Consider the following 25,527-nt stretch of genomic DNA (forward strand, 5'->3'; position numbering starts at 1 on the left):
TTAAATGTGTAAGCCCTTCCATGGGTTTTATCAAAAAAAAAAAAAAAGAAAAAAAAAAAAAAAAAAAAAAACCACTGTCTCATTTTTGGAATAGAATCGAGGAGAGTCAAATTGAGTCAGATAAAATTAATTTAAATTAAATTTTCTTAAATTTGAGTTAAATTATATTGAGTCTCCTTAAACAAGTTTTTATTAAAATACATTAAGTATATTTGATTGATTTAATCTAAATTAAATAAAACTAAGTTGAATTTTTAGATTAAATTAAATTCATTTAAAATTAATCAAATTAATTTGATTATTTTCAATGTTGATGCCACTACATTTTCAAATCATCAATTCATTAAGGTTTTGTTTGGCATAGTTTTATTATTATTTTTTAAAAGTAAATTTTTAGTACAAAATTTAAAATTCAAAAAATTTTTTTGCTAAAAAACTATTTTAGAAAGAAAAATTTTTTTTTTCAAAAGAAGTCTAAATCTTATAATTAAAATTTAATCAAAAGTTCCTATCGCTTGTTTGCACAATCCTTGCTTCACTCTTGAAGTTGAAGACTTCCAGGGCACAGATGGATCAATAACAGCCCTTAGATTGAAATTATTCATTAGTTATATTTTTTCAAAATATTTAAGCCGATTAAATAAATTCACACATATGCTTAAACTCGTAACTCAAAAAACTGTTAGGGGATAGTTTCCGTCAGGGACGAACGAGGCGTGTGATTCTTCTGGATAGATCAAGAGAGCTGCTTGAGGGTTTAGCTTGCTGGAAGCGAAAACGAGAGAGAGAGCGAGCGGAACCCGCGCGAAGGCTTTGTGTGATGTTCACTCGAAGCGTGAGATGGACGGAAGAAGTCTGGGAGTTGGGTCTCGTTTCAGAATCGGAAGCTAGGATTGGTTTCTTTCTTTCGAGAGGGAAAGAATAGCAGCTGGTTTTGGTAGGTCTTTCAGCCATGAAGGCTGAAGCTATATTTTGCTCAAATACGTGATTTACAACTTAGGTTTATTGGTTGGTTCAAAGTGATGGCATTTACTTAATGTTTATATGTTTTAGTGTATCTATTGCCAATGTTAAATCTCCCCTCCTAAAGTTAAAAGTTTAAAGAAAAAAACTATATTTTCTTGATATCTTTGGCATTCCTTAACAAATATTTGATGTTTTTTCCCTTGTGGTGCAGTCATGGCTTGTAAAAAGTTCGCAACTCCTACGGCCCATGGGAGGAAGAATGTTTTGGATGATTTTCCCAATGGGAATGCAGTGGATAAAGTAGAAGTTGTTCCACAGGACAAGGAACTGCCACTACTAGAATCCAGATGTTTCTTGGCTAGTTTTGCAAAAAGATTACGAAATTGGCAAATTGGTGATCGGGAATGGGCATTACTAAGAAGAACAGGAGCTCCATTTGGAAGTCTAATTAAAGACATTATCGAGCTTGATATGAATATGGAAATAGTGGATGCTTTGTTGGGCTTTTGGGATGAGGAGCATTGTGGCTTTTTTATTGGAGGGGTCATAATTCCTTTCACAGTGGATGATATTGCTCTGATTACTGGTCTTCCTAACCGAGGTCAAAAAGTAGTAAGGCAAACTTTAGCTTCGAATTGTTGTTCCGAATTTAGAAGGATATATTTGACCATAAGAAATATAGAGAGAAGTCTGGATAATATACTCAGAAACAGAAACGATCCAAATCCTGAGACAGACAAACAATTTGTTCAGCAAATGATTCTTTACCTATGGGGTTCTGTGTTATTCCCTTCTAGTTGTCGCATTGTGCCTAGATATATGGCTTATTATGTAAAAAATCTGGATTATATTGGAAGTTTTAATTGGGCTGAAGCACTTCATTCATTCCTTGTAAAAGAGATCAATGCAAAGTCCAAGTCTGTGAAGGAACGAAATGAGGGGAAGGACGTTGTAGCTGGATACATGAATGGTCTATGCTTCGTAATCAATGTCATTAACCAATCAAACCTTTCTATTATTTATGTAATGCACTTCATTCTTTACTTGAGCTTGACATGCATTTTTTAGGTATGGTTTTTTGAGCATGTTGATTTTGGTGAGGATTCAAAGCCTTCTAATCCAGATGTAAAACCAAGGATGCTAAAATGGGCAAAAGGATGCAAATTCTGGAAGAGAAAACCTTTTCTCCAAAGGTTTGGAGACATAATGGTGGACAAGGTGGATGTTAACTTCATTTCTGTAAACATTTAAACTTCTTTTTTTGCCTTTTCCTTCAAAAGGAATTTATCCATCTTATAGGTTTGCCATCGGCTTCTCCCTAAAAATGATGAGTTTGAACTTATATCCCTGAATAGTTTGGAGCAGATGTCAACTCAGATTGGAGCTTCTGATGATGTAGTGAAAGGTGATCCATCTTTGGTTGGAAACCCGGAAGTGGTGGGCTTTGACTTCAGAGCTGGATATGGGGGAATGGAGCGGAGAGATGGGGAGGTTGAGAGGGAAACATTGGAAACAAAAGTGGAAAGAGGCTACTCTTTTGAGATATCAAGCCTTACACAAGTTGTTCTTAAACAAATTGCACGAATTTCTTTTTTGGAGAGGAAGATTGTAAATCTAGAAACACTAGCTGTATCAAAGGGATGGGAAATAGAGGGAATGAATGATATAATATATGAGAAGGCTTATGAAAAAGTTGGCTATGACCTTCCTGGAACTCATCAGGAGTCATGCATTGAAGGAGACAAAGGCCATAAAGTGGAAGCGATTGGCCATCCAAAGCTCAGTAGCATTGCAAGGAATGAAAAGAAAAGATGTATACAAGATGGGAAAAGAAAGATGTTGAAATCAGCCATTGCAAAGGAGCATTTCATGCTCAAGAAGAGAAGGGACACTGATATAGAGAAAGCTTCCCTTCTGAGCGTGGATGTAAGAACATTTTGTTGTCTTAGTTGTTGTTTCTATTCCACTTGCTCCATGTCTTTTATCTTGTGCATGTATTGTTGCTGGAGCAGAGTTCTGCAATATTTGAGAGGAAGGACACTGATAAGCTAGTCAATCTTGATGACTACGCAGATCCTACTGAGCAGGAAAAGGTTCAAGTTCCTGTCATCTTTATATTTTTTACTCTGAAAAACATTGCTAAATTTTCCTAACATTATTTCTTCTTGTAGGAGGCTAAAGTTGCTCCTCTAAATTATGTTGGCCGTGCACTTTTGACAGAGAATGTTAGAAAATATCTTGATGCGTTTTGCATGAAACCTATGCAAAGGTTAGGATTGTTATTTTTTCGGCTCAGAGTACTGATTTTATAAGCTTTGGTGCTGGTAATACCTAGTTGATAATCAACTTTGTTACTGTTTTAGAGATGACATAGTGTTCTTTGATTGGAACATTTGTATTCAAAGGCATTCGATGGTGGAGTACCTCCAAGGTGGATACATCAGTGAAGAGGTTATCAAATATGAAATTTGATCATTTTTATGCATTCTCCTTTATGCTATGATTGTCTAATAGTTTTTTTTTTTGGTTGATTATTTGTAGATTATAGATGCATATGCCCTTATATTATATAAAGGGGTTAAGAAGTCTGGGAATAATTCTGCCAGTTTTTTGTATGTGCCACCAATGTTTTTGGTATGTGATAACTGTGGGACTATGGAGATCATTTTTTTAGTAGTGCTTTTGACCACTTATTAATGTTTGCAGGGACTTTATCGCAACAAGCTTGGTAGCTATAAGACGTTTATGAATGCCGTTGACAAGAAATCTCTGGAGAAAGTGTTTTTTTTATTTTTGCCATGTCATATATCAACTGCCAACCATTGGTTACTCCTTGTTTGCGATACGAAAAGAAGGAAATGGATTGGTTATGACTCATTGTATGACGCAAGACACAGGGAGGTGGCTAAAGATCAGGCAGGCAAAATTTTTTCTCAAGTTGTGTAGTTTAAAGTGCCAAGCCCATGAATATAGCTTAGTAATTAATTTTACCCTTACTGCAGATTATGATTTTAACCGAGTATCTATATCAAGATCATGGGTGGGATATTAGATCTTGGAATCTTGAATACAGGAGGAGTTATCCTCAGCAAGAACCTGGCACACTTGACTGTGGCATCTTTGTGATGAAGTTTATTGAAAGTATCATACGTGTTCCTATGGAAATTAATTTCAGAGGCACTGATATGCAGTTATTCAGACCTCAAATTGCTTACAACATTCTTAGTCACTGTTAAAAAGGTATGTATATATGTTTGTTTGAGTTTTATTCAAACTAATTCTATGTTGTTGAATGCATTTATCAACTTTGTGAAAAGTTAGCAATGTAATGCGCGCGTTATTTGTTAATATGCTATATTTTTGTGGTTGATGCTATAAATGAAAATTTTGTCTATGTATCTATATGTTTGTTGGAGGTGGTGGAGTTTTTGTGGCTATAGGAGTATCATCTTTTAGAATGTTTGTAATTACATCTATTCATTTATATCAAAGTCAAGTTCACCTTGATAGGTGTGTGAGCTAATATGATATTTATTGCACTATCTCATTAATGACTAGTCTACGTTTATTCTTTTTATAGATGACGTATGAAATATGCTTCCTTGTCACCAATCCTTATATATATGTACTGCTATATGTAAAAATGATCGTGCATAATTTATAATTGAATATCTGCTATTAATACATTATCAATTATAATTAATTTTTTTATTTGAATTTATTTGATCATTAGTATCTAATAACACAGTTCATTACTTAATTGTACTTACTGAGGAATATGAACTACTTTCTTCTATAGCCAATCCATGCAGCACTTTGCAAAGTAATCTGAATAGCAGCAGGCTAGAAGAAAATGCTCCTGGTTGCTGACATGAAGCGGAAAGATCAAGGTAATTAATATCTGCCATTACTTTATGAGTTTTTTTTCCTGCTCTTGCCGTATTGCTACGTTCAGAAATTTTATTGCAATATCTGTTGAAATATATGAATTTATTTTAATGTTCCCCTATATTTAATAGTACATGTGAACTTGTACTATTTATTTGTTTTTGTTAATGTCAACTTTGCAATTTTTATCACTAGACTTACGCCTTAGGTTGTTAACAAATTCTATATCTAAACTTAGGTTTGAACTGGAATTGTTAGACAATAAGATATTCTTTTGGATTCAAAGATAGTACTACAACAATATCAAGAATGGATGTACAATTCACTTTTGTCATACTTCTTGATCTATATCAAGAAGGGGAAGACATCTTTTGAGTACTTGTGGACTCCTTAAGGAACAAGAAGGGGAAAAAGAGATACTACGAAGGGATAAATCAAAAATTTTATTTCCTGAATTCAATTATAGTTTTAAAATTTTCAAATGAGATTGACTCAATATTGAACAGTACTTTTTAGAATCAAAGGAGGAAGAATAGAAAACACTAAGATTATGAGAAACTCAGAGGTGCTCTAGCCTATCATATGGTTAGGTTTTAATATTTTAGATTGAGATTTATTTTATTTAAGTTGATATTTTATTAGAAAGTTGAGACTTATAATCCCATCACCATATTAGAACAATGCCCAAAATGTGAGAGCTTTTGATATAAAAATTAGTCTTAAAACCTATATCTAAATTGTGTTATTATAAGGTGGAGACTTGAACTTGATCTAATGAGATGCAATGGGTTTTATATCTCTCACCCGTCAAGGGTTTAAGAAAGCTCGACTCTTTTGGATCTTTAATCCTGTCTGGGATAGGATTGTTAGTTAAACTCTACTTAGCACTTTAAAACTATGATGTCTAGTCTCATGTAAATGCAAGATACGATAGAATGTTGTTTTAATTAGAAATTTGGGGCTGACATCTAAGATGTCTTAAATAGCACCAGATCATGAATGGTAGATTATGCTTCTAAAACTAAATGTAATTAATATTTTTAGTTTTTATTTTTAGTGGGTAGTTAATACAATGCATACAGGTTATCTGTAAATTCTTTATGATTTAAAATTTTAAAAGGCTTAAAAAAAATTTTATCCTATGGTGCTAGCCTCTCCTGATATAGAACTGCATCGTAATAGGTGAGGTGGTATCCCCAGAACCGATAGGTAGAGAGGCACCTAAACAAGAAATGAAAATAATATGCTATAGACTTGGTGAGTGTCATTTACATCTTTCTAATCGTTTATCTTTCTATGTGATTTTATGAATTTTTATTTTTGTTTTTTTAACAATGTCGTTGTCGGGTCCCAAGTCCTTAATGAGAATAGTGGAGGGTTGCGTTAGGTAGTCGATAACCAGCGTATAACTTATCGAATAATCATGACATGAATCCTTTAAAAAATTATGTTAATGCTAGGGCGTCCCCTGGCGACGTGATATATGGCCTGAATAGAGTGACAAGTGCGCAAGGGCTGCTGCACCGGCGCCCGGGTGTAGTGTTAAATAGGCAAGGGTTTCCACATCAAGGACGGATGTGGGCAAAGAAGTTAGTCATGAAACTAAAATTAGGGTAGGAACTTGGAATATAGGCTTCCTTACAGGAAAATTAATGAAATTAATAGATATTATTATTCATAGGAAGATAAATATTATGTTGATTCAGGGAACTAAATGAGTTGGAGAGAAAGTTAAGGAGATTAATAGTTAGGATATAAACTATGATCTTTGGGTAGGAGTCGTGCTAGAAATGGTGTAGGTGTGATTATAGATAAGAGTTTTAAAGATAATACTATAAAAATTAACAGAATTGAAGATAAAATTATAGCTTTAAAGATTATTATTGATATTAAGATTGTTAATATTATAAGTAATTATACTTCTTAAGTAGGTTTGGATATGAGTTCAAAATTGGAATGACTTAGAAGAATTAATACAAAATATACCTTTTGAAGAAAGAGTTTTTATTGGAGGAGATTTAAATGGACATGTTGGTAGAGAGGTAGATGATTTTAAAACCATCCATGGTGGCCATGGGTTTGGAACGACAAATGAAGGTGGTAAGATGATATTAGATTTTTCTTTAGCTTATGACTTCTTAATAGCTAATACCTTATTTAAGAAAAGAGATGAGCATCTTATCACTTATAAAAATGGATATAGTAAAACGCGGATTGATTATTTTCTTATAAGAAAATTAGATCGTTTAGATTGCAAAGATTCTAAAGTTATTTCGAGTGAAAATTTATGTACCCAACATCGATTATTAGTTTTAGACTTTAAGATAAATGACCAAAAAATAAAAAATAAAGTAAAACGATTTTTTAGAATTAGATGGGGGCATTTAAAGAATATGAACAAAAGTATTTTTGAGAGTAGGATTTTAGATCTTAAGATTCTGTCTGTGCATAAGGATGCTAATATTATGTGGAAAAAAGTGACTTGTGATATTAAGAATATTGCAAAATATGTGCTTGGAATTTCGAAGGGAAAAGCTCCTAATAGTAAAAATAGTTGGTGGTGGAATCCAAATGTGCAAAAAAAGGTAAAAAATATGAAGATTTGTTATAAAATTTGGTTTATATGTAAAAATTTTGATAATTGGAAAAACTATAAAGAGGCTTGTAAGGAATCTAAGAAAACTATTTGTGGTGCAAAGAGCTTAGCTTTTAATGATTCATATAATATATTAGATACTAAGAAAGATGCACAGGATGAAGATCAAAAAATACTTTTCTTAGAAGATGATATTCAACAAAGGTGGATGAGGTATTTTGATAAACTTTTTAATGAAGAATGTGAAAATACGATTGACTTTACTGACTCTATCACCCTAAATAAAAATAAAGATTTTTGCTTTATCGGCGTATAAATAAAATCGAAGTTATAGTGACTTTAAAGAAAATGAAGTCTGGAAAAGCTATTGGACATGATGATATTCTAATAAAGATGTGAAAATGCTTAGGAGATGAAGGAATTTCTTAGCTTACTAAACTTCTTAATACTATTTTGAAGACTATAAAGATGCCAGATTAGTGGAGAATGAGTGTGTTAATTCCTATTTTTAAGAATAAAGGTGATGCACATTGTTTTAATTATAGAAGAATTAAGTTAATGTGTCATACTTTAAAACTATGGGAGCGAGTTATGGAGCGTAGCTTGCGACGTGATACTAATATTTCTCAAAATCAATTTGGATTCATGCCGGGTAGGTTTACTATGGAAGCCATACATTTATTGAGAGGTTTGATAGAGAAATATAGAGAGAATAAGGAGGATCTACATATGATATTTATTGATTTAGAGAAAGCATATGATAAAGTTCTAAGAGAAGTGCTATGGAAAGTTCTTAAAAAGAAATGAGTTAATAATGCTTATATTCAAGTCATTAAAGATATGTATGCAGGAGCTATTTCTTGTGTTCAAACACAAGGTGGTTTGATCAAGTATTTTCCTATTTCGATTGGATTACATCAAGGATCAGCCTTAAGTCCTTATCTTTTTGCTTTAGTCATAGATGTTCTCTCTAGACATATGCAAGAGGATGTACCTTGGTGTATATGTTTTTTCTTTAGAGATAAGATACGAAATGAGCATATACGTGAAAAGGTTTGAGTAGCTCCAGTGGAAGATAATATTGGAGAGAGTCGCCTTAGATGATTTGGTCACATTAAACGTAGGCCTTCTAATGATCCGGTTAGGAAAGTTGAGGTATTAGATTTGACTTATGTTAAGAAAGGTACCTAAAACGACTTGTTTAGAAAATATTAGAAATGATATTTCTTTATTAGATTTTAATGAGAATTTGACTTTTAACCGGGCACAATGAAGAAAAAGGATTCATGTAGCCGACCCCACGTAGTGGGACAAAGGCTTGATGTTGTTTATTGTTTGTTTTTAGTGGAAGATTTTTTTTCTTTCTAAAAACGAGATATAATCTCGAGGCTATCCTATGAAAGCATGCAAATGTTTGTTGCGCACCAGTCTATTTTTTATGTAAAACCACTGAATTTTACTGTGTATAGATCATGGGATTTGAAATGTCAGTCGATATTTTGGTGTTGGTTGTTTTATTCCCTACCAAAGGGTTTCAGTTTTTAGTTCTGATTAAAAGTTGTAATAATGTGTCTTTTTTATTTTCTAGTTTAAGTTTGCAACTAATGGCTTAATGTTTATAATGGAGTAAGAAAATAAAATATAACAATCTAAAACAAAAATAGTAGAGAAAGCAATAGTAAAGAACATATAAAAGCATGTAAACATCCTAACCTAAAAGGTTTAAGGCTAGTGGCCTATATGATATCTAGTGTGTGGCTGTGTGCTAGGTCGTCTATGTGGCTAAACCCTATTATTATTTATTTTTATTTAATGAGTTCATAAAAATTTATTTTACATTTTTTTATTTTTATTTATTTTTATTTCTTAGTGTTTTAGCCTATAAGAGAATTTGTTAAATTTAGAGGTGAAGATGAGCTATTTGTTAAAATCTTTGTTTGGTTTATTATTCATTACAGTTTTATGTATTCATAAAAGTTTATTTGGGATTTTTTTTTGAATTTTATTGGATTTTTAGTTGATTATTTATTATCCTTTATTCTCTTTCTACTTTTTTCATAAATTTTTTAAATTTATCTTTACATGTAAATTTGAATGTATTAAATTTTTGGATTAGATTGTGTTGGTTTTATTTATGTTATTTAATTTTATTAATTGGTTTAGGTTAATTTTATAGTTCATTTAGTGTTGAGGGTTATTTGAATGTGATATAAATCAATTTAGTTTAGATGTAAGGTGGAATCCCATTTAATTGTGCTTATCGCTTAAGCATATGTTGTTGTTTTATCTCTTATTAGTGATTTCGATGTTGGTTTATTTATTTATTTTGTGGTAGTTGTTGATATAGGTTGGATAAACTAAATATCCAAATAGGTAGATAATTGGATGATGAGAACTATCCTACCTAGTAGGTATTGACACCCCCGATCAAGATCTCATGGTTCCATCGTTTCGAGTTCGTCAGTGCTCTTAGTCTACTTAGTTAAGTGCTGACTAGAGGATCTTTGTCAACACCCATGAGTTATCTTATCAAAGAGGATCTCGTAGACTAAGGGTGTAGATTTAATCCTAGGCTGATAGATGTGGAAGTGCATAGGCCTATGCATAGTGGACCTATATCTAAGTTATTTATCCTAAGATGTTGACCTTAAGCTATATGTATACTAATAAAGAATGTGACCTAAATAGAAGAGATGTAGACTAAAGGAGCCTAGCGCCTAGGGGCTCAACCTATAACCTAAGATACCCTACTAGGATCATTCGTGAAGTGGATTATGTACTCTAAATAATTCTAGCTTGTGAATGAATATGTGATTGTCTTTACAAGTGACATAGGGTGCTACAATAATGACTATGTCAAGAGAATATTAAAAATGTTTTAACATAAATCATATCAATGTATTCATGATGTTCAATTTATAAAACCTAAGCTTGCAAATTATGATCATTGTACATACATGAATGGTAAACAAATATTCTAAAGTGCAAAGGTTTTGACAACATTAATTGAAAAGTTATGGATGAATTACCGGAAATTGTTATTTTGCATGATAAAATAATTGAAGACATTGACTTGAAACGTGGTCTTACAGCCACTACCAAATGCTTTAGCATGAAAAACAAATTCATATCACGTAAGTCCAAAATATTTGATTTTATTTTAATCAGATTCCCTAAAACAGGTTATAAAAAGAAATTAATTGTTAAAGTACATACCTGAAATAAACTTCAAGTCCATGCTAAGCATCGTGCATATACGAAAAGGTGATATAGAGTTCTCTATTCGAGAGTTAGCAGTGATGGAAGCAAATGAATGTATCAACAAACAAACACTTTAATTAAGTTATAACAGTTGGCAAGTAATGAAGATGTAAAAGAGAAAGATCTAAGTAGGTATTATTGTTAAAATCTAAGGAATGAGAGATGAAACCATGACAAGCATAGAGACATAATTCGATGTGATTTGCTACTTTGGAACCTTAATTTTTTTGAGACTAGTATGGGTTCCAAAAATTCCCATGCCCCGGCCTCTTCGGACCGTCTCCTTTATTGTTTGTGATGGTAGAGAGTTTTAACGAGCTTAGGTTCCGGATTAATTTTCAGAAGGCAGATTTTGTTTTAGATAAGACACTACCCAGAGATTTCACCCTCATTTTACGAGGACTTTATAATCTAAATTATGGTTTCCTATAGGCATAAGCCTTTATAGTTAATTACCCCTCCCGATAATGAGAGAAAACTTTCGATTAAGACTAGTCGTTAAAGAGGTTGCACAGGTCGCAAATCCAGTGTATAGTAGCAATAGTTTTAGGGTTTGAATTTGGGTTATGGATTTTAGTGTTTGAGGCTTAAAATTTATCACCACAAACTTAAAATTAGTGATGGGGGAATGAAGACGAGCCCGATCAAGATCCCATGATTCTGTCATCCCGGGCCATCACGGTCCCTAGTCTACTTAGTCAGAGGAGGTAGTCGACCCAACCTGACAGAATATACCTTATCAGCATCCATGAGTTACTTCATCCAAGAATATCTTGTAGACCTAGGTTGGTGTTTGTCTAAGGGGATATATCTGAATCCACCTTAGCTGATAAAGGGCTTTATGCCGATTGAGTCTACCCTGTGATTCATTACTCAAGGGGTTGACGCCGTTAGGGAACATACATGTTTTAGCCGTAATCATAATATAATGGTTCCATTTTGCAGCAAGACCACCCGTTTAGAGGGCATGTGCCATGTCTCTGTTGGCAAGAGACTATTTGAGGGTGATATCAAAAATCACTTTTATTTTTGTAGGAATTTGGAAGGCATTTTATGATTCAAGTCAGGTCGACTCCGGTCCTTTCATGGAGGAGGATGAAACTTGAATATTTTACCCGCGCAGCATTCTCGGATTGTTGGATTTAGAATTCATATGTCACGATCAGAGCACATGTGTATCTTATTTTAATGTAATTTGCATTTCAATTACACTTATGTTTTGTATTCTTATTATATCTGCTCAATGTATTTGTAGATTTGCTCGTTATTCTTGTATAATATTCCTGTCAAGATGCTCATTAGTGACAATAGTATCGTAGGAGATAAATTGCTATGGTTTTACGTGAAGAGACGAGACAATTCATATGAATTAATTAAAATATTGAATTTAGTAAGATCAAAGTCAATGCCCATATGATGAAGCTCTATATATTACTTTTCCATTTCCCTTATTCTTTAACCATATATATACCCAGATATCATATAGTTAAATGCGAATTTGTGTTTTGGAGAATTTGTCTTTTGGCTCATAGAAGTAAATCTAAAACAAGGAAAAGTACTAGCCTCATTATTGCCTTCTAAAACAAGGAAAAGTACTAGAATTCTTTTTTTTTTTTTAAGAAAATGCAAAAAATTGCATTAAAAGAAATGAAAAAGCAAAAACAAACTACTCAAGTCACACCTAAAGCAATACATTCCTCCTTCAAGCAATACAAGAAAGGAGGAATTAAATCACAATGAAGATTATCCCACAAAAAGTTCTATCTAAAGCCAAATTAGCGCAAATATCCGCTAATTTGTTGCCATATCTGCTAGAACAAGAAAAACAATTTGTTTAAAATCAAGTAAAAAGGCCAAATTCTTTTCAATTAATCTACTAACCTTCCAGCTCTTGACCAAATTTTGAAGCATTTTAATGATATTAAAGTTGTCCCCTTTGATGATAAGACCTTGCGCTTCGAACATCCAATCCTGCACCACATTTTTCAGATACAAAACAACTAATAATTCCATTTGAGCCACATCCCAGTGCAATAACTGATTTCCGAAGGCTAGCAGAAATCTTCCTTTCTCGTCCCTAGCAACACCACTAATTCCAGCTACATTATTCCTCTTAAGAGCTGCATCTACATTTATTTTAATCTACCCGGGATGAGGGGGATGCCAATGATAAAACAGCAAACACTGGTTAGCATCCCAGTATTCCGGTTGGAAATTTAAAAAATTACTCCTAACAGCAAAGGAGACAGCATTAGCAGCAATAGAATTATCGGACTCTTGATATTCACCATGCACCAATCTGCACCTGCTCTTCCAAACAAGCCATATTGTTGTACAGAAAATGTTTGCAATGAGAGCATTTTTCCCTACAAACCTCTGAATTCCTTCTAGACAATTAACAAAGCTGTAACAAACCGGAACCCGAAATCCCCAGTTATTCAGTAACAAAACCACATTACGGAATTTAGAACATCTTCCAATTATATGGCTGTTATCCTCTTCATCTTCACATCCCCTCGGACACCCAGAAAATGTGCTTAACCTTCTTCTCACAAGAAAGGTATTAGAAGGAATGACATTATTACAAAGTCTCCACCAAAAAAGTTCAATATTCGGTTTTAACTTAAGTTTCTTCATCCAATTCCAATGAGCAATTTTCTCCTCATGATCCATAGCAGCTTCAGAAGACATAGCAGTAATGGATTTTTCAGAAAATTTACCAATTAACTCCAATTGATCAGAATACCTGCTGTCCACAATCGGAGTTTTTAAAATGAGGTCAATCAGCTGCTCTCCAAAAACCTCTTTTAGTTTATCCAAATTCCAGTGGCCATTAGTAATAAAAGAGCTAAGATAGAAATTTGAATTACTCTGTATATTAACATATGTAGGCCATTTAGCAATGCATTTGTCCAAGATCCATGAATCATACATCCAATTGATCGATTTCTTATTTGAAACACTCCATCTAACCAGTTTTCTAAGATATTTAGTTCCCATAGTAATAATTTTCCAAGTAGGTGAACACCCAATCTTCACTGTGGAGGACCACACATCCTCTCCATATTTTGCTCTCAGAATTTGATTCAATAATGAGTTCGGCTTTATGCAAAAATTCCAAGCAAACTTGGCCCGGAGTGGACCAATCTTAAAAACTGCAGAAAACAAGCCCCTACCTCCTTCACTTTTTGGCTTACATAATAAATCCCAAGATGCATAATGTATACCAGCATTACCATTATTCTTACTCCATAAAAACCCTCTACACATCTTATCAAACTCCTTTAAAATGCTCAAAGGAACTAGAGAAAAAGAAGATAAAAACAAAGGTAATGATAAGAAAGCATATTTAACTAGGACCAATCTACCTTCCAGCGAAATGCACTTCTTCCCCCATGTATTCAGTTTATTAGCAGCCGAATCCAGTAAATTCTAGAAATCTGATGGCCCCAACCTTCTCAAAGTTATTTTTACACCAAGGTAACTGATTTCTTTAACCTGCTTGAAATTGAGAAGTTTTACAACTTTCTTCTGAATTCTTTTCCTTGTATGCTTGCCAAAAATAATCATGGACTTAGAATTATTCACTTTCTGCCCCGTCCAATCACAGTAATTGGAGATTATCCACTTCAATTCCTTCCCTTCCTTAATCTTGGCCTCCGAGAATATTAAGATATCATCCGCATAGAGTAAGTGAGATACCTTTGGAGCTAACCGAGAAATAGAAACACCCATACTACTCCTTAAACATAAGGCATCAGATAATATTTGAGAGCATAATATGAATAAAAATGGGGATAAATGGCATCCTTGCCTAAATCCACATTTTCCTTCAATTCAACCAGTTTTCTTCCCATTAATCATAATGCAGTATTTGGGATTAAGAACACATTGCAATAAGAGCTCCATAAATTTGTAAGGAAATTTAAAATGATAAAGAACTTGCCTTAAAGTTTTCCACCCCATACTATCATAAGCCTGCTCCATGTCCAGCTTAATTGCAAGCAATCCACTTCTAGATTTGGACCATTTGAACTTGTTAAAAACCTCTTGAGCCAAAAGCACATGATCAGACAAAGATCGGCCTCTTAGAAATGCCGCTTGATCCACCGAAATGATCTTATGAATAACCTTTTTCAATCTATTTAAAAGCATTTTAACATTTATTTTATATATAGTCATACATAGACTAATAGGCCGGAAGTTAGCAGGCTCTTGAGGACATTTGATTTTTGGAATTAAGACAATCAAAGTCTCTTTCCAAGACTGATCCATAACACCAGATGACAAGAAATGTATAACCACAGTCCATACATCTTCTTTAATCACATTCCAAAAATCCTTGATGAAAGAGAAGGTAATCCCGTCTAAGCCCGGAGAGATATTCCTCTCAGAATTCTCCACAACCACCTGAAGTTCTGCCCTTGTAAACTCAGCATCAAGCATAATTTGGTCAACATTACTAATGACAGCAGACGGATTCGGCTATCCATCCAATGAGCATTTTCTGTGTTGCCATTTCAACTTGAAAAAATCTGAGAAAATTTTCTGTATCACAGCCTCCTCTTCTGAAACCACACCTCCCACTGTCTTGATATGATCAATCCAGTTATTACTCCTTGCGTTTGCAAAAGCATGAAAAAAAGACGAATTACAGTCACCTTCATCCATCCACCTCGCTTTAGCTCTTTGTTTCCACCAAGTGTTGAGGCGAGCCAAAGTAATATTGAGTTCATTGATTTTAAATCTCAAGAGTTGCAATCTTTCAAAAGAGATCCAACCTTCCGACTCTTCCAATTGGATATCCAGAATATCGCTCTTCAATTTGTCTCTTAACAGATTCAGATTTATGTGTTTCTCTTTATTCCAGAAAAAGAGTGCTCTTAAAGCTTTTTTAAACTTTAAATTGAGAACAGAGGCCGGGTCACCTATGCAATTTTTTACTCAGAATTTTCCTTACTAAGGCTGCTGCCCCATGATAAGATGCCCATACTTCTTCGTATCTGATATCTTTTTTAATGAACTCCACCGGTTTGAAAATATCCAACAGAATCGGACAGTGGTCCGAAGCAATACGAGGCAAGTGCTTAATTAGAGCAAGATGTATAGTGTTTAAAGCGAAGGAATTAATAAGACACCTGTCTAACTTCTCCAAGATTCGAGCTCCACCAGATTTATTATTATACCAAGTGAACCTTGGCCCCATAGATCTAACCTCATGAAGATCGTTATTAATCAAGAAAATATGAAAATCCTTGGAACCCTGAGTCAAGCTGAATTTCTTCCCTCCTCTTTTCTCCTCTTGGGAAAGTACACAATTGAAATCACCTCCTATCACGAAAGGTAGATCAACTGAACAATGCCTTTCAAGACTGTCCCAAAGCAACTTCCTTTCCTGAGCATCAGTACTGCCATACACAGAAGCTACAACCCAGCTACCTTTACCGAGAACCTCCAATTTACCCACCACCATTTCGGAAGAAGTCTCAATAACTGAAAAATCAGCTAAATCTTTCCTCCATAACACCATTAAACCTCCCGAAAGGCCAACTGCAGGAACCATAAAAAAACTCCAATTGTTGCCCAAAAACATTAGAATTTGATTATTATCCAAGGAACTAATCTTCGTCTCCAACAAACCCATAAAGAACACCCTATGATCCTTGATCACCTCCTTAAGATATAGAGCAACCTCAACTTTCTTGGCTCCTCTACAATTCCAAAAAAGCAAAGAAGTCATTATTTAAAGATGGGGGAAGGACCCCCAACCTTTTTAGCTTTTCCACTTTTCGCCTTTCTATTATGAGGAATAATATTACCCGAACCAAGGGATTTAAGTTCTTTAATAAGCTTAGCTTTCTTCTCATAAGAGTGACTCCCCACCAAAGTCAAATTTGAAAAAGACTGTCCCCTAACTGTCTTCTGCATGATCCCTGGCTGCAGCTCTTCACACCTGTCTTTGATACTTAAATTGCCTTCTATAGAAGAACCAAGGAATTCTCCTTCCTCTACACCTCCCCTCTCTTCATCATCAAAAGTCTTCTGGTTGCCTGCCTCCTCCAAATTAGATAAAGCGCCAAATTTGTTAAGAACTTCAACTGCATAAACAAACTCTGTTACAACTCCCTGTTTGGCTTATGGAATGACTACCACAGCTAGAATCTCTTTCTCAACCTCTTCATCCACAGCAGTTACAGGCACCGGAGTATCTTCAATAACAACCGCCAGCTTATTACCCAATTTATTAACAACCAATTTATTCAATTCTTTCTGATTAGAAATACCAATTTTAGGAAAAAAAAAAAAATACCAATTTTAGGAACAAACATCTTCTTCATTGGGACCGAAAATTTTTTAGTAAAAAATTTTCTGTTATCAGTGACTTTATTAACACTTTTTTTCCCATGTTTAACAATTGTCCAGGATTCTTTATCCACTTTACCCCCAACAAAAAGTGAAATAGCACCAGCTTTAAGAGGATCCCGACCATCGCTCACTATTGCAGTATGAACATTGTTGGAGCCAGTCTCCACCTTATTTTTCAAATCCACACAAGCATTTACATCATGCCCAACCTTTCCACATTCAGCACAGATCTTTGAAATCCCTTCATACTCCACCTTCTGAAATAATTTCTCAGTCAAACCTTCCACCCACACACCCTGAGGTAATTTTAAATCCAGAGGAATGCGCACACAAATCCGAGCATACTCCCTCCTGCTCCACTGGAACAAGTTCCCATCTAGAAGATACGGTTTGCCCACCAGAGAAGCTATTCTACAAATATTGACCACATCCCAGCATTGTAAAGGAAGGTTAGACAACCAAATCCACACAGGAGATGAAATGCTTTTAAGCGACGTTAGATTGAAATTGGCTGACCATTTGTCCAATCCGACCACCTGACCTCTAACCCACCAAGGGCTGCCTGAAAGAACATTCTCAACAGCTGTAGAATCTTCGAAAGAACACAAAATCTAGTCGAGACCCAATCCAGTGATGTGGAACTTCCCAAACTTATCCCACTGTCTTCTTAAATCTGTGCTTACCACATGGAAGGGAATATTATCACCAAAAATCTTAACAACAACAGCCTTTCCTAGCCTTTTGGCATTTTCCATTTCCTTCTTGCCTGGAGAATCGCCACATTACCATCTTCAGATAAAAAAGAACCCAGCTCCAGGTTATCCACCTTCACATACGATTTTTTATTCCACGCCGATTGTAACCGCACCTTGTTCTCCTTAATCACTTCTGAAGCTGCATCTGTAAGAATAGCTTTTGGACCTCCTATAGGAATGACTTCACTCTTTTTAAGAGACAAAACCTCATTCACATTGCTTGCACCCCGTGAATTGTTATCCACCGGATCATTAAAGAAAAAATCTCTTTTAATCGGTGACGACGGCAGATATTTCGTATTAAAATTATTGTTAGAAGAAATCCTCAGTCCAGCAGATGACGAGGCTTCAAAATTCAGACCACCAATAATCTTTTCCCTCCCTCCCAGAATTGGCGAAACCTCCAAGTTATTCAGACAATCTTCCTTGACAACATCCTTTCCTTTGCCAGGAACCAGAGTGGGTATCTCCTTTCTACCCAACAATCCACCCTCGTTGATGATCAATGGTTTTTCTTTAAAACATTTGAAATTCTGGTTGAACCCCTCCAAGACTTTAGATCCCCCATTAAAAACCTCTGAAGAATCAAGAACCGGTATAGCCAAACCTTTTATGTAATTCTTCCAAGCTTCAGTAGGGAGGAGACGTCGTTGCTCCATCAACATCCCTCTAGCCCTCCGGAGTGCCGGCAGTTCACCGGACAAAACACCCGCAAAACACAAGAACTGTCGAAACAGAAAATTTGAAATCCCAGACTTTCTCTCACTAACTTTCTCTCACTAGCCCTCAGGGAGTGTAATCTAAAGTACTTGAATTCATATGCCTCAAATTTTAAGTCCATAAAATTTCTCTTTGCTTCACATATCAATTCAATTTAAGGTTATCTCCAATCAATTTTTATTGTAAGTTCTTCTTCTCCTTCACATTACAATATTCTTTACTGGCTACATCTAATAAGAGATGAACAAAAGCCCACCTTCTTCTTAACACGACGTTTGTTCTTTTGATGCTTACTTTCAACTGAAGAATTTAGCAATTGAACACAAAACTACTTTAAGAAGAGGATTAAGGTTAACATGAAAATAGCTTCTAAAGAAGAATGGCGTCTTGAAAAACACTCCGATGATGCATATGTCACTAAACTTTTATATTCCATGATTGGTTTGAAAGTAAGATGAAGGGACTACACCATAATTTCAAGCATTCTACCTGCTATCTTTTTTACGATCTAAATGTAATTTGCAAAGTATGATGGAAAGATGTGACCACTAATTACGGATAATAAGAAAGTATTCAGATACTAATTTCCTAAAAGTTGTATTTCTTGGGTGAAATCATTATAGGAGAACATTATTTGGTCCACCCAAATGACCTGAGGCCTTGGTCGACGTTTCAGGATGCTTATCCTATGTATATTACCTAAGTAGACCCTTTGCTAAAATCCTATTCTTCGTAAACCATTTTGTGACACTATTGATAAGTTGCACAGGGTTATTTATAGAAATGGAATTTTTTTATCAACATTAGCTATTGTAAGGGTGTATTAATACAAAGACTAACGATTTTACATTACTATATTTCAAGCATAAGTATTGTTTCACCATTAGTCACCCTTATGACATAATGTCTTGATCAAGGTTATCTGATCATTTCCCAAAAAACATGTCTCTCTAATTTGAGCAATATATATTTCACAAAGTATACTGCAAAGATGCTGAGTGCTATTTTCAAATCATTAGCTATATCTTTTCTGCTTTCACAAATGAAGCATGAAATCATTTTTTTGAATATAAATTATGAAATTGTTTTGTCTTATTATTATTATTTTTCGTTTAAAGTGACTATTTTTATTTAAAATTCATTTCATAAGGGTCCTTTGTCAGTTTCAATTTCGGCAGCCTCCCCAACGTCCCCTCCCCGCGAGGGGAGGTTAGGGAGGGCACTTTCCTTTTTGGATCAACTCAGCCATATCAAATCTATGGCGAGGACTTCGAGGGAGTGAATTGACCCCGAAATTGTTCTTCGAGTCTTCCATTGCGCTTGACTCGTTAATTAAGCGATTTATTTCTTTTTTAAAAGTTATTTTTTGTGCCCCTTGAAATCTGGAAGCCTTCCGGCCGCCCATTCCCGCAAGGGGAGGTTGGGGAGGGCACTTTCCTTTTCGATCGAATCAGCTAGATCAAATCAACGGTGATGACTTCAGGGGAGCGAATTGACCCATAATTGGTCTTTTAATCTTCTTTTCGCTCGGTCGGATCAAATCGACAACCAAGGGCTTCGTGGAACCGTATTAATCCTGGGACTTCCTTCAAGTCTTCTCATGTTGTGGTGCTTGTTTTATAATAATAATAAAAAATAATAATATAATATATATTATTCATATATTATTTAGGGCATGGGTCGGACTCAACAGCTGGAGTTTGGCCATCTAGGGCAAGGTGGCAAGAATCGGGAGCAGAGGCCGGGCTTCAGGCGACTGGCTCGGTGTTGTCGGCTCGGGCTTGTGGGAGATCAAAGAGGACTTTGGTCTTCTTGCTTGCGTGAGAAGGTTGGATTGAGACAGGGAGATCGGCGGTCGGGGCCTCTGCGTATCGCGTCAATGCTGTTTGAAACCGGAGGCTGAAACGAATAGGGAGTGGTGAGTGTCTCTATTCGTGCGTGAGGTATGTATCGAATAGCTGACAGAGAGCACTTCATTGAGTTTTATTATTGAGAGCAGTTAGGTTAAGAAGTTATGAGCGAACATGGGTAGTGGGTGGATGATCGGTAGTTAGATGTCAACAACTAGATGCCAATGATATACACGATCATAACTAATGTCATCCCATCTATCAAGTCAAACACATATAATCAATTACAACTAGCTTCCAATGTCATCATGATGTATGATTAAATGTGTGGGTTGATGATTAAGTAGGAAATTACACGCTTATTGCAGAGTAAACACAATATCCAACTTCTAGCAATTTTAATTGAAAGATTGAAAGCACTAAAGAGATAATTAGATTAGGCAATCTATTAAACGATAATCGTTAGGAGCACAAAATAACCAATTCAAATCGAGCTTTACAATACATGAAAGTTTTTAAAGGAAATTCTTAAATTAACATTCGGAATAGTCAATATATAAAATCCCTCACTCAACGCTTTAATGATTGGTGGAAATGGAGAAAGCTTACATAATTTTTTATGATGCCACAATTAAGGAAAAACTTAGAAGAGATGAGACTTGGAAGAGAGTTCACATTTGTCAGGATTCGGAAGAAAGTCGTCACTGAATGGGAGGGTGTTGTTGATCGATAGCGTTGGCGAGGGAGAAGCAGATTCTCTCTACTTAGTCTTCAACGGATTGGTCGTTCTGAAAGTCGATGTCAAAGAAGGGAGAACGGAGGATGTCAATAAACCCTTGATAGTCGAATACGAAGCTGTGATATTTTTCAGGATTTGCCATCCATGAGTAGGGAGGCTTAACAATGTGTTGGAGAGGGAAAAGTGTTGCTTCTTCTTCTTCCCTAGATGAAGTACCAAGTGTAGGAGAGAAAGATGGAGATGAGGCGGGAGGAATTAGGGTGGTCGGCCAAGGCTAGGAGAAGAGGGCTGATTTGAATTGATTTAGAGAGGAGAGAGGTAGGGTTTGCGGCTAAGGGAGGACTGAATTTCACCCGGCTGCCACCAAAGCCCTAATGATGAATCCTCTATAGAAAGTTGCTAAACTGTGAAAGCTGCAGACTTCCCGGATGTTCCGAGGGACTGAGCATTCAAAAATGACTTCCACCTTCTCGGGGTCTGTAGAGACTCCTTGGGTAGAACAATAAAGCCCAAAAAGATTACAGAGTCAACAAGGAAGGTGCATTTCTTAGGATTTTCATAAAGTTGCTCCTTCTTTAAGACCTTATAGACCTGCCTCAAGTGGTCTAAGTGCTGACTCATGAATTGACTATAAATAAGGATGTCGTCAAAGTAGATAACGACAATCTTTTCCATGAAAGGGCGCAGCGCTTGGGTCATGATCTTCATGAAATTACTTGGGGTATTGCTCAACCCGAAAGGCATGACCATCCATTCATACAGACCACATTTGGTCTTAAAGGCCGTCTTTCACTCATCATCTAGTCGGATCCGGATCTGGTGATACCCACTCTTAAGGTCAATCATGGAGAAAATAGTGGCTCCTGTCATCATGTCAAGCATATCGTCTAGCCTCATAATATGAAAATGATATTTAACAATTAATTTGTTGATGACATGGCTATCAGCGTACATTATTCAAGTACTATCCTTCTTCGATGTAAGAAGAGCTGGTACAACACAAGGGCTGAGACTTTCCTTGATGTAGCCTCAATGCAGTGACTCGCCCACTTACTTTTTAAGCTTAGCATATTCCATGGTGTTCATGCGATAGTGGGGTAGGTTGGGAAGTGATGCACTGGGGACAAGATCAATAACATGCTGGATGTCTCTTAAGGGAGAAAGTTGATCAGGGAGATCATCAAGGAAGACATCAGCAAAGTTACTCAGTATGGGTTGGACCTCCTGAGGAATAGGCTCATCAGACTCAGAGGAAGTTTCACGGCCAACCAAGGCGTATATGGTGTGCCTTGTGCTATTTCAGAATCTAGGATCTTGAATGTCACAAGGCTCAACCCCTTCTTGGGCTTGACTGGATTGGGTTTAGGATCGTCCTTAACCCTGTACTGTGTTGGCAGAAGTTTAATCTTTTTGCCCGCATGTTCAAACACGCAGTGTTTGAATGCCTATAAATGTGGACATCATTATCAAAGAGCCAGGGACGCCATAGAATGATTTTTCCAACATCCCTCACCAAAATATGACACCACACATTCTCCTTATAGTCAGCGAAGGAGATTGGTTTGAGACTTCGTTCATTCACCTCTAAGGCAATAGCGTTGACGAAGCTATCTTGTAGGGTTTAAGGTGAGGAACGACAGACAAACTAAGTCTAGACACCATGTTGGAAGAGACAACATTGATGCAATGACCACTATCCACTATGAATTTATAGTTTTTATCTCTAATTTTGGTGTAGGTTTGAAAGATTGAAGTTCTACGCCAATCATCAGTTGCAACAGGATGTGACAATGCACATCTCACAACGCAGATGGGAGTTGTGTCTATTTTCAGTAGATAGCGGATGACAGCAGTGTCATCATCCTCCTCAAAGAATTCACTATTATTTTCAACTTGGTGAATCTATTCAGCCTCGGGCTCGGGCTCGGGCTCATCTTTAGTGATCTCCTCAATAATAGTGACTTTATAAGGACTAGAACTTTGAGAAGATATATGCCATACCCTTGAAATCGAAAGCATTTGGTCCCTGAGTGGGACCTAAGAGTATCAAGGGTTGGAGGCTTTCCCCTAAAGTCTGGACGGGACATAGAAGGACCATAAGGTGGTCGGTTAGTGTTACTTAGAGTCGGCTTGGAAGTGGAGTGGTGAGGGGCCGTTCCACTAGGGGATCTATAAGAGGGTCTAGAATCCTGGTGTCGACTAGGCTATTGGGGATGGGTCTCCTCAGGGTCTAAGATTAGGCTGTATGCATTTTCAAGAGTAGTGATGGTATAAGAAAATAGTTCGTTGCGTAGGTCTTTGCTCAATCCAGTACGGAACATGGACATAATTTGAGCAGGGGTAATAGAGGTCTTCCCCTTGCAGCTAATTAGGTAGTCGTCAAAGGCTGCAATATATTATTTTACCAGTTTATTGCACTGGGTCAACCTATTCCACCTATCCAGGAGCCTAGGGAAGTACAAGGGAGGCAAATACTTTTGTTTGAGCTCACGTTTCATTGAAGGCCAATTAGTGATTGGATAGTCGTTGCGGGATTCCCTAAGGCTTTCTAGGTTGGCCCAATATTGACTAGCACTACCCGTGAGTTTCATTTCAGCAAACCTTAATTTTTTAGCCTCAGATATGTTGTACCATTTAAAGAAAATATTCATACCTTTTATCCAATCTAGGAAGAGCTGGGGATCAAGGGTACCGTCAAAAGTTGGGGCGTCGACCTTAATGTTTTTCAACAAAGGTGTATTAGGGTCGTTATTAAGATCATGACTGTACTGGGGATCTTGATAAGGGGCATGGGGGTGTTCCTCATCTGGTAAGGTGTCGTCCCCAACCTAGGAGGCCTAGAAGATTTGTAAGGTGTAGGGTGATTCCTGACTCGATCTAGTGTGTCAAATCTTTATGTCATTTGGTGACGGAGCTTAGCTAGGTCAGATTGGTTTTCCCCAAGTTATTAGCATATTGTATTCATTTGACCTACCTACAGATCTAAGGTCCTGTGAATTTGTTTCGGGTCCATCCTAAGTCTAATGGTGACTCAGAACTATGCAAATATGAAAAGAAAATAATATACTAATAGGTAATTAAATTTTAATGCGTGCATGATGTGATTTTGATGCTAATCATATAAGAAAATTTTCTAATAGACACCTAAATACAACCATGATCTAATGCCAGATGATGTAGGACTAAATGCATGGGTTTATGATTAAGTAGGAAATTACATGCTTATTTCAGAGTAAACACAATTATCCAACTTCTAGCAATTTTAATTGAAAGATTTAAAATACTGAAGAGATAATTAGATTAGGCAATCAGTTACATAATATTCGTTAGGAGCACAAAATAACCAATTCAAATCATGCTTTGCAATACATGAAAGTTTTCATAGGAAATCCCTAAATTAACATCCAGAATAGTTACTATATAAAATCCCTCACTCAACTCTTTGATGATTGGTGGAAACGGAGAAAGCTTACATAATTTTTTATGATGCCACAATTAAGGAAAAACTTAGAAGAGATAAGACTTGGAAGAGACTTCACCTTGATCAGGATTTTGACGAAAGTAGTCACTGAACGAGAGGGTGTTGTTGATCGATAGCGGTGGGGAGTTAGAAGCGGATTCTCTCTACGTAGTCTTCAACGGATTGGTCATTCTCAAAGTCAATGTCAAAGAACGGAGAACGGAAGATGTTGATTAACCCTTGATCGTCGAATACGAAGCCGTGATCTTATTCAGGATCTGCCATCCATGAGTAGGAGGCTTAACAATGTGTTGGGAGGAAAAAGTGTTGCTTCTTCTTCTTCTTCTTCCCTAGATGAAGTACCAAGCGTAGGAGAGGAAGATGGAGATGAGGCGGGAGGAATTAGGGTGGTCGGCCAAGGCTAGGAGAAGAGGGCTGATTTGATTTCCATGTTGAATAGTGGGTTAGGATGGAATCAATTCAAAGTTATGAAATTAATTTTAGATTTGATGGTGGAGATGATTAGGAAATTTGAATTTTTTTTTTTTTTGGGGGGGGGGGGGATATTGGGGGGGGGTGCCTTTAATAGACATTGATTGGAAATATAATTTGGAGTCTTATTGAAAATAGGATTAAGAGATGAGAGAGGCGGCGGCTAAGGGAGGGAGGGAGGAGTTCGGAAGGATTTCAAATAGTTTCCAAGCAAAGTCAATTAAACTAAAAGAGATTTAATGTCCATATCTCTTTTAATTTTGTTGACTAAAAAAAAAAGGAAAAGATGAAGGAAAATGATGAAACGAAACATCTCTTCGCTGCCTTCGTCGGCCCACCTCGCGGAACGATTTTGCTCTTCCTTTCAATAACCTCCATTCAGAGTTTTTACTCAATAAAAGAGTAAGAAATAGAGGGAGAGAGACTCATAATTG

General features: G+C 36.0%; 1 protein-coding gene across 8 annotated transcripts in view; it reads left to right on the forward strand.

Annotated features, from left to right (window-relative positions):
• The first annotated feature begins 676 nt into the window (after window positions 1-676).
• LOC110103724 overlaps window positions 677-25,527 on the forward strand; it is a 35,328-nt gene continuing 10,477 nt past the window's right edge. For 4 of the 8 annotated variants that reach the window (XM_020832536.2, XM_020832534.2, XM_020832533.2 and 1 more), the window contains exons 1-11: window positions 677-937; window positions 1,178-1,956; window positions 2,035-2,184; window positions 2,266-2,892; window positions 2,979-3,059; window positions 3,138-3,235; window positions 3,330-3,417; window positions 3,508-3,600; window positions 3,673-3,882; window positions 3,969-4,206; window positions 4,766-4,856. In XM_020832536.2, the coding sequence (XP_020688195.2) occupies window positions 1,180-1,956; window positions 2,035-2,184; window positions 2,266-2,892; window positions 2,979-3,059; window positions 3,138-3,235; window positions 3,330-3,417; window positions 3,508-3,600; window positions 3,673-3,882; window positions 3,969-4,202 (2,358 nt within the window). In that variant the 5' untranslated portion in view covers window positions 677-937; window positions 1,178-1,179 and the 3' untranslated portion in view covers window positions 4,203-4,206; window positions 4,766-4,856. Of the gene's footprint in view, window positions 938-1,177; window positions 1,957-2,034; window positions 2,185-2,265; window positions 2,893-2,978; window positions 3,060-3,137; window positions 3,236-3,329; window positions 3,418-3,507; window positions 3,601-3,672; window positions 3,887-3,968; window positions 4,207-4,765; window positions 4,857-11,746; window positions 12,022-25,527 lie in introns of those variants that run through there. The other 4 variants (XM_028694393.1, XM_028694394.1, XM_020832538.2 and 1 more) reach the window with 4 other exon arrangements.

Source organism: Dendrobium catenatum, unplaced genomic scaffold (genome assembly GCF_001605985.2).
Source record: "Dendrobium catenatum unplaced genomic scaffold, ASM160598v2 fragScaff_scaffold_473, whole genome shotgun sequence".
In the NCBI taxonomy this organism is placed as follows: domain Eukaryota; kingdom Viridiplantae; phylum Streptophyta; class Magnoliopsida; order Asparagales; family Orchidaceae; genus Dendrobium; species Dendrobium catenatum.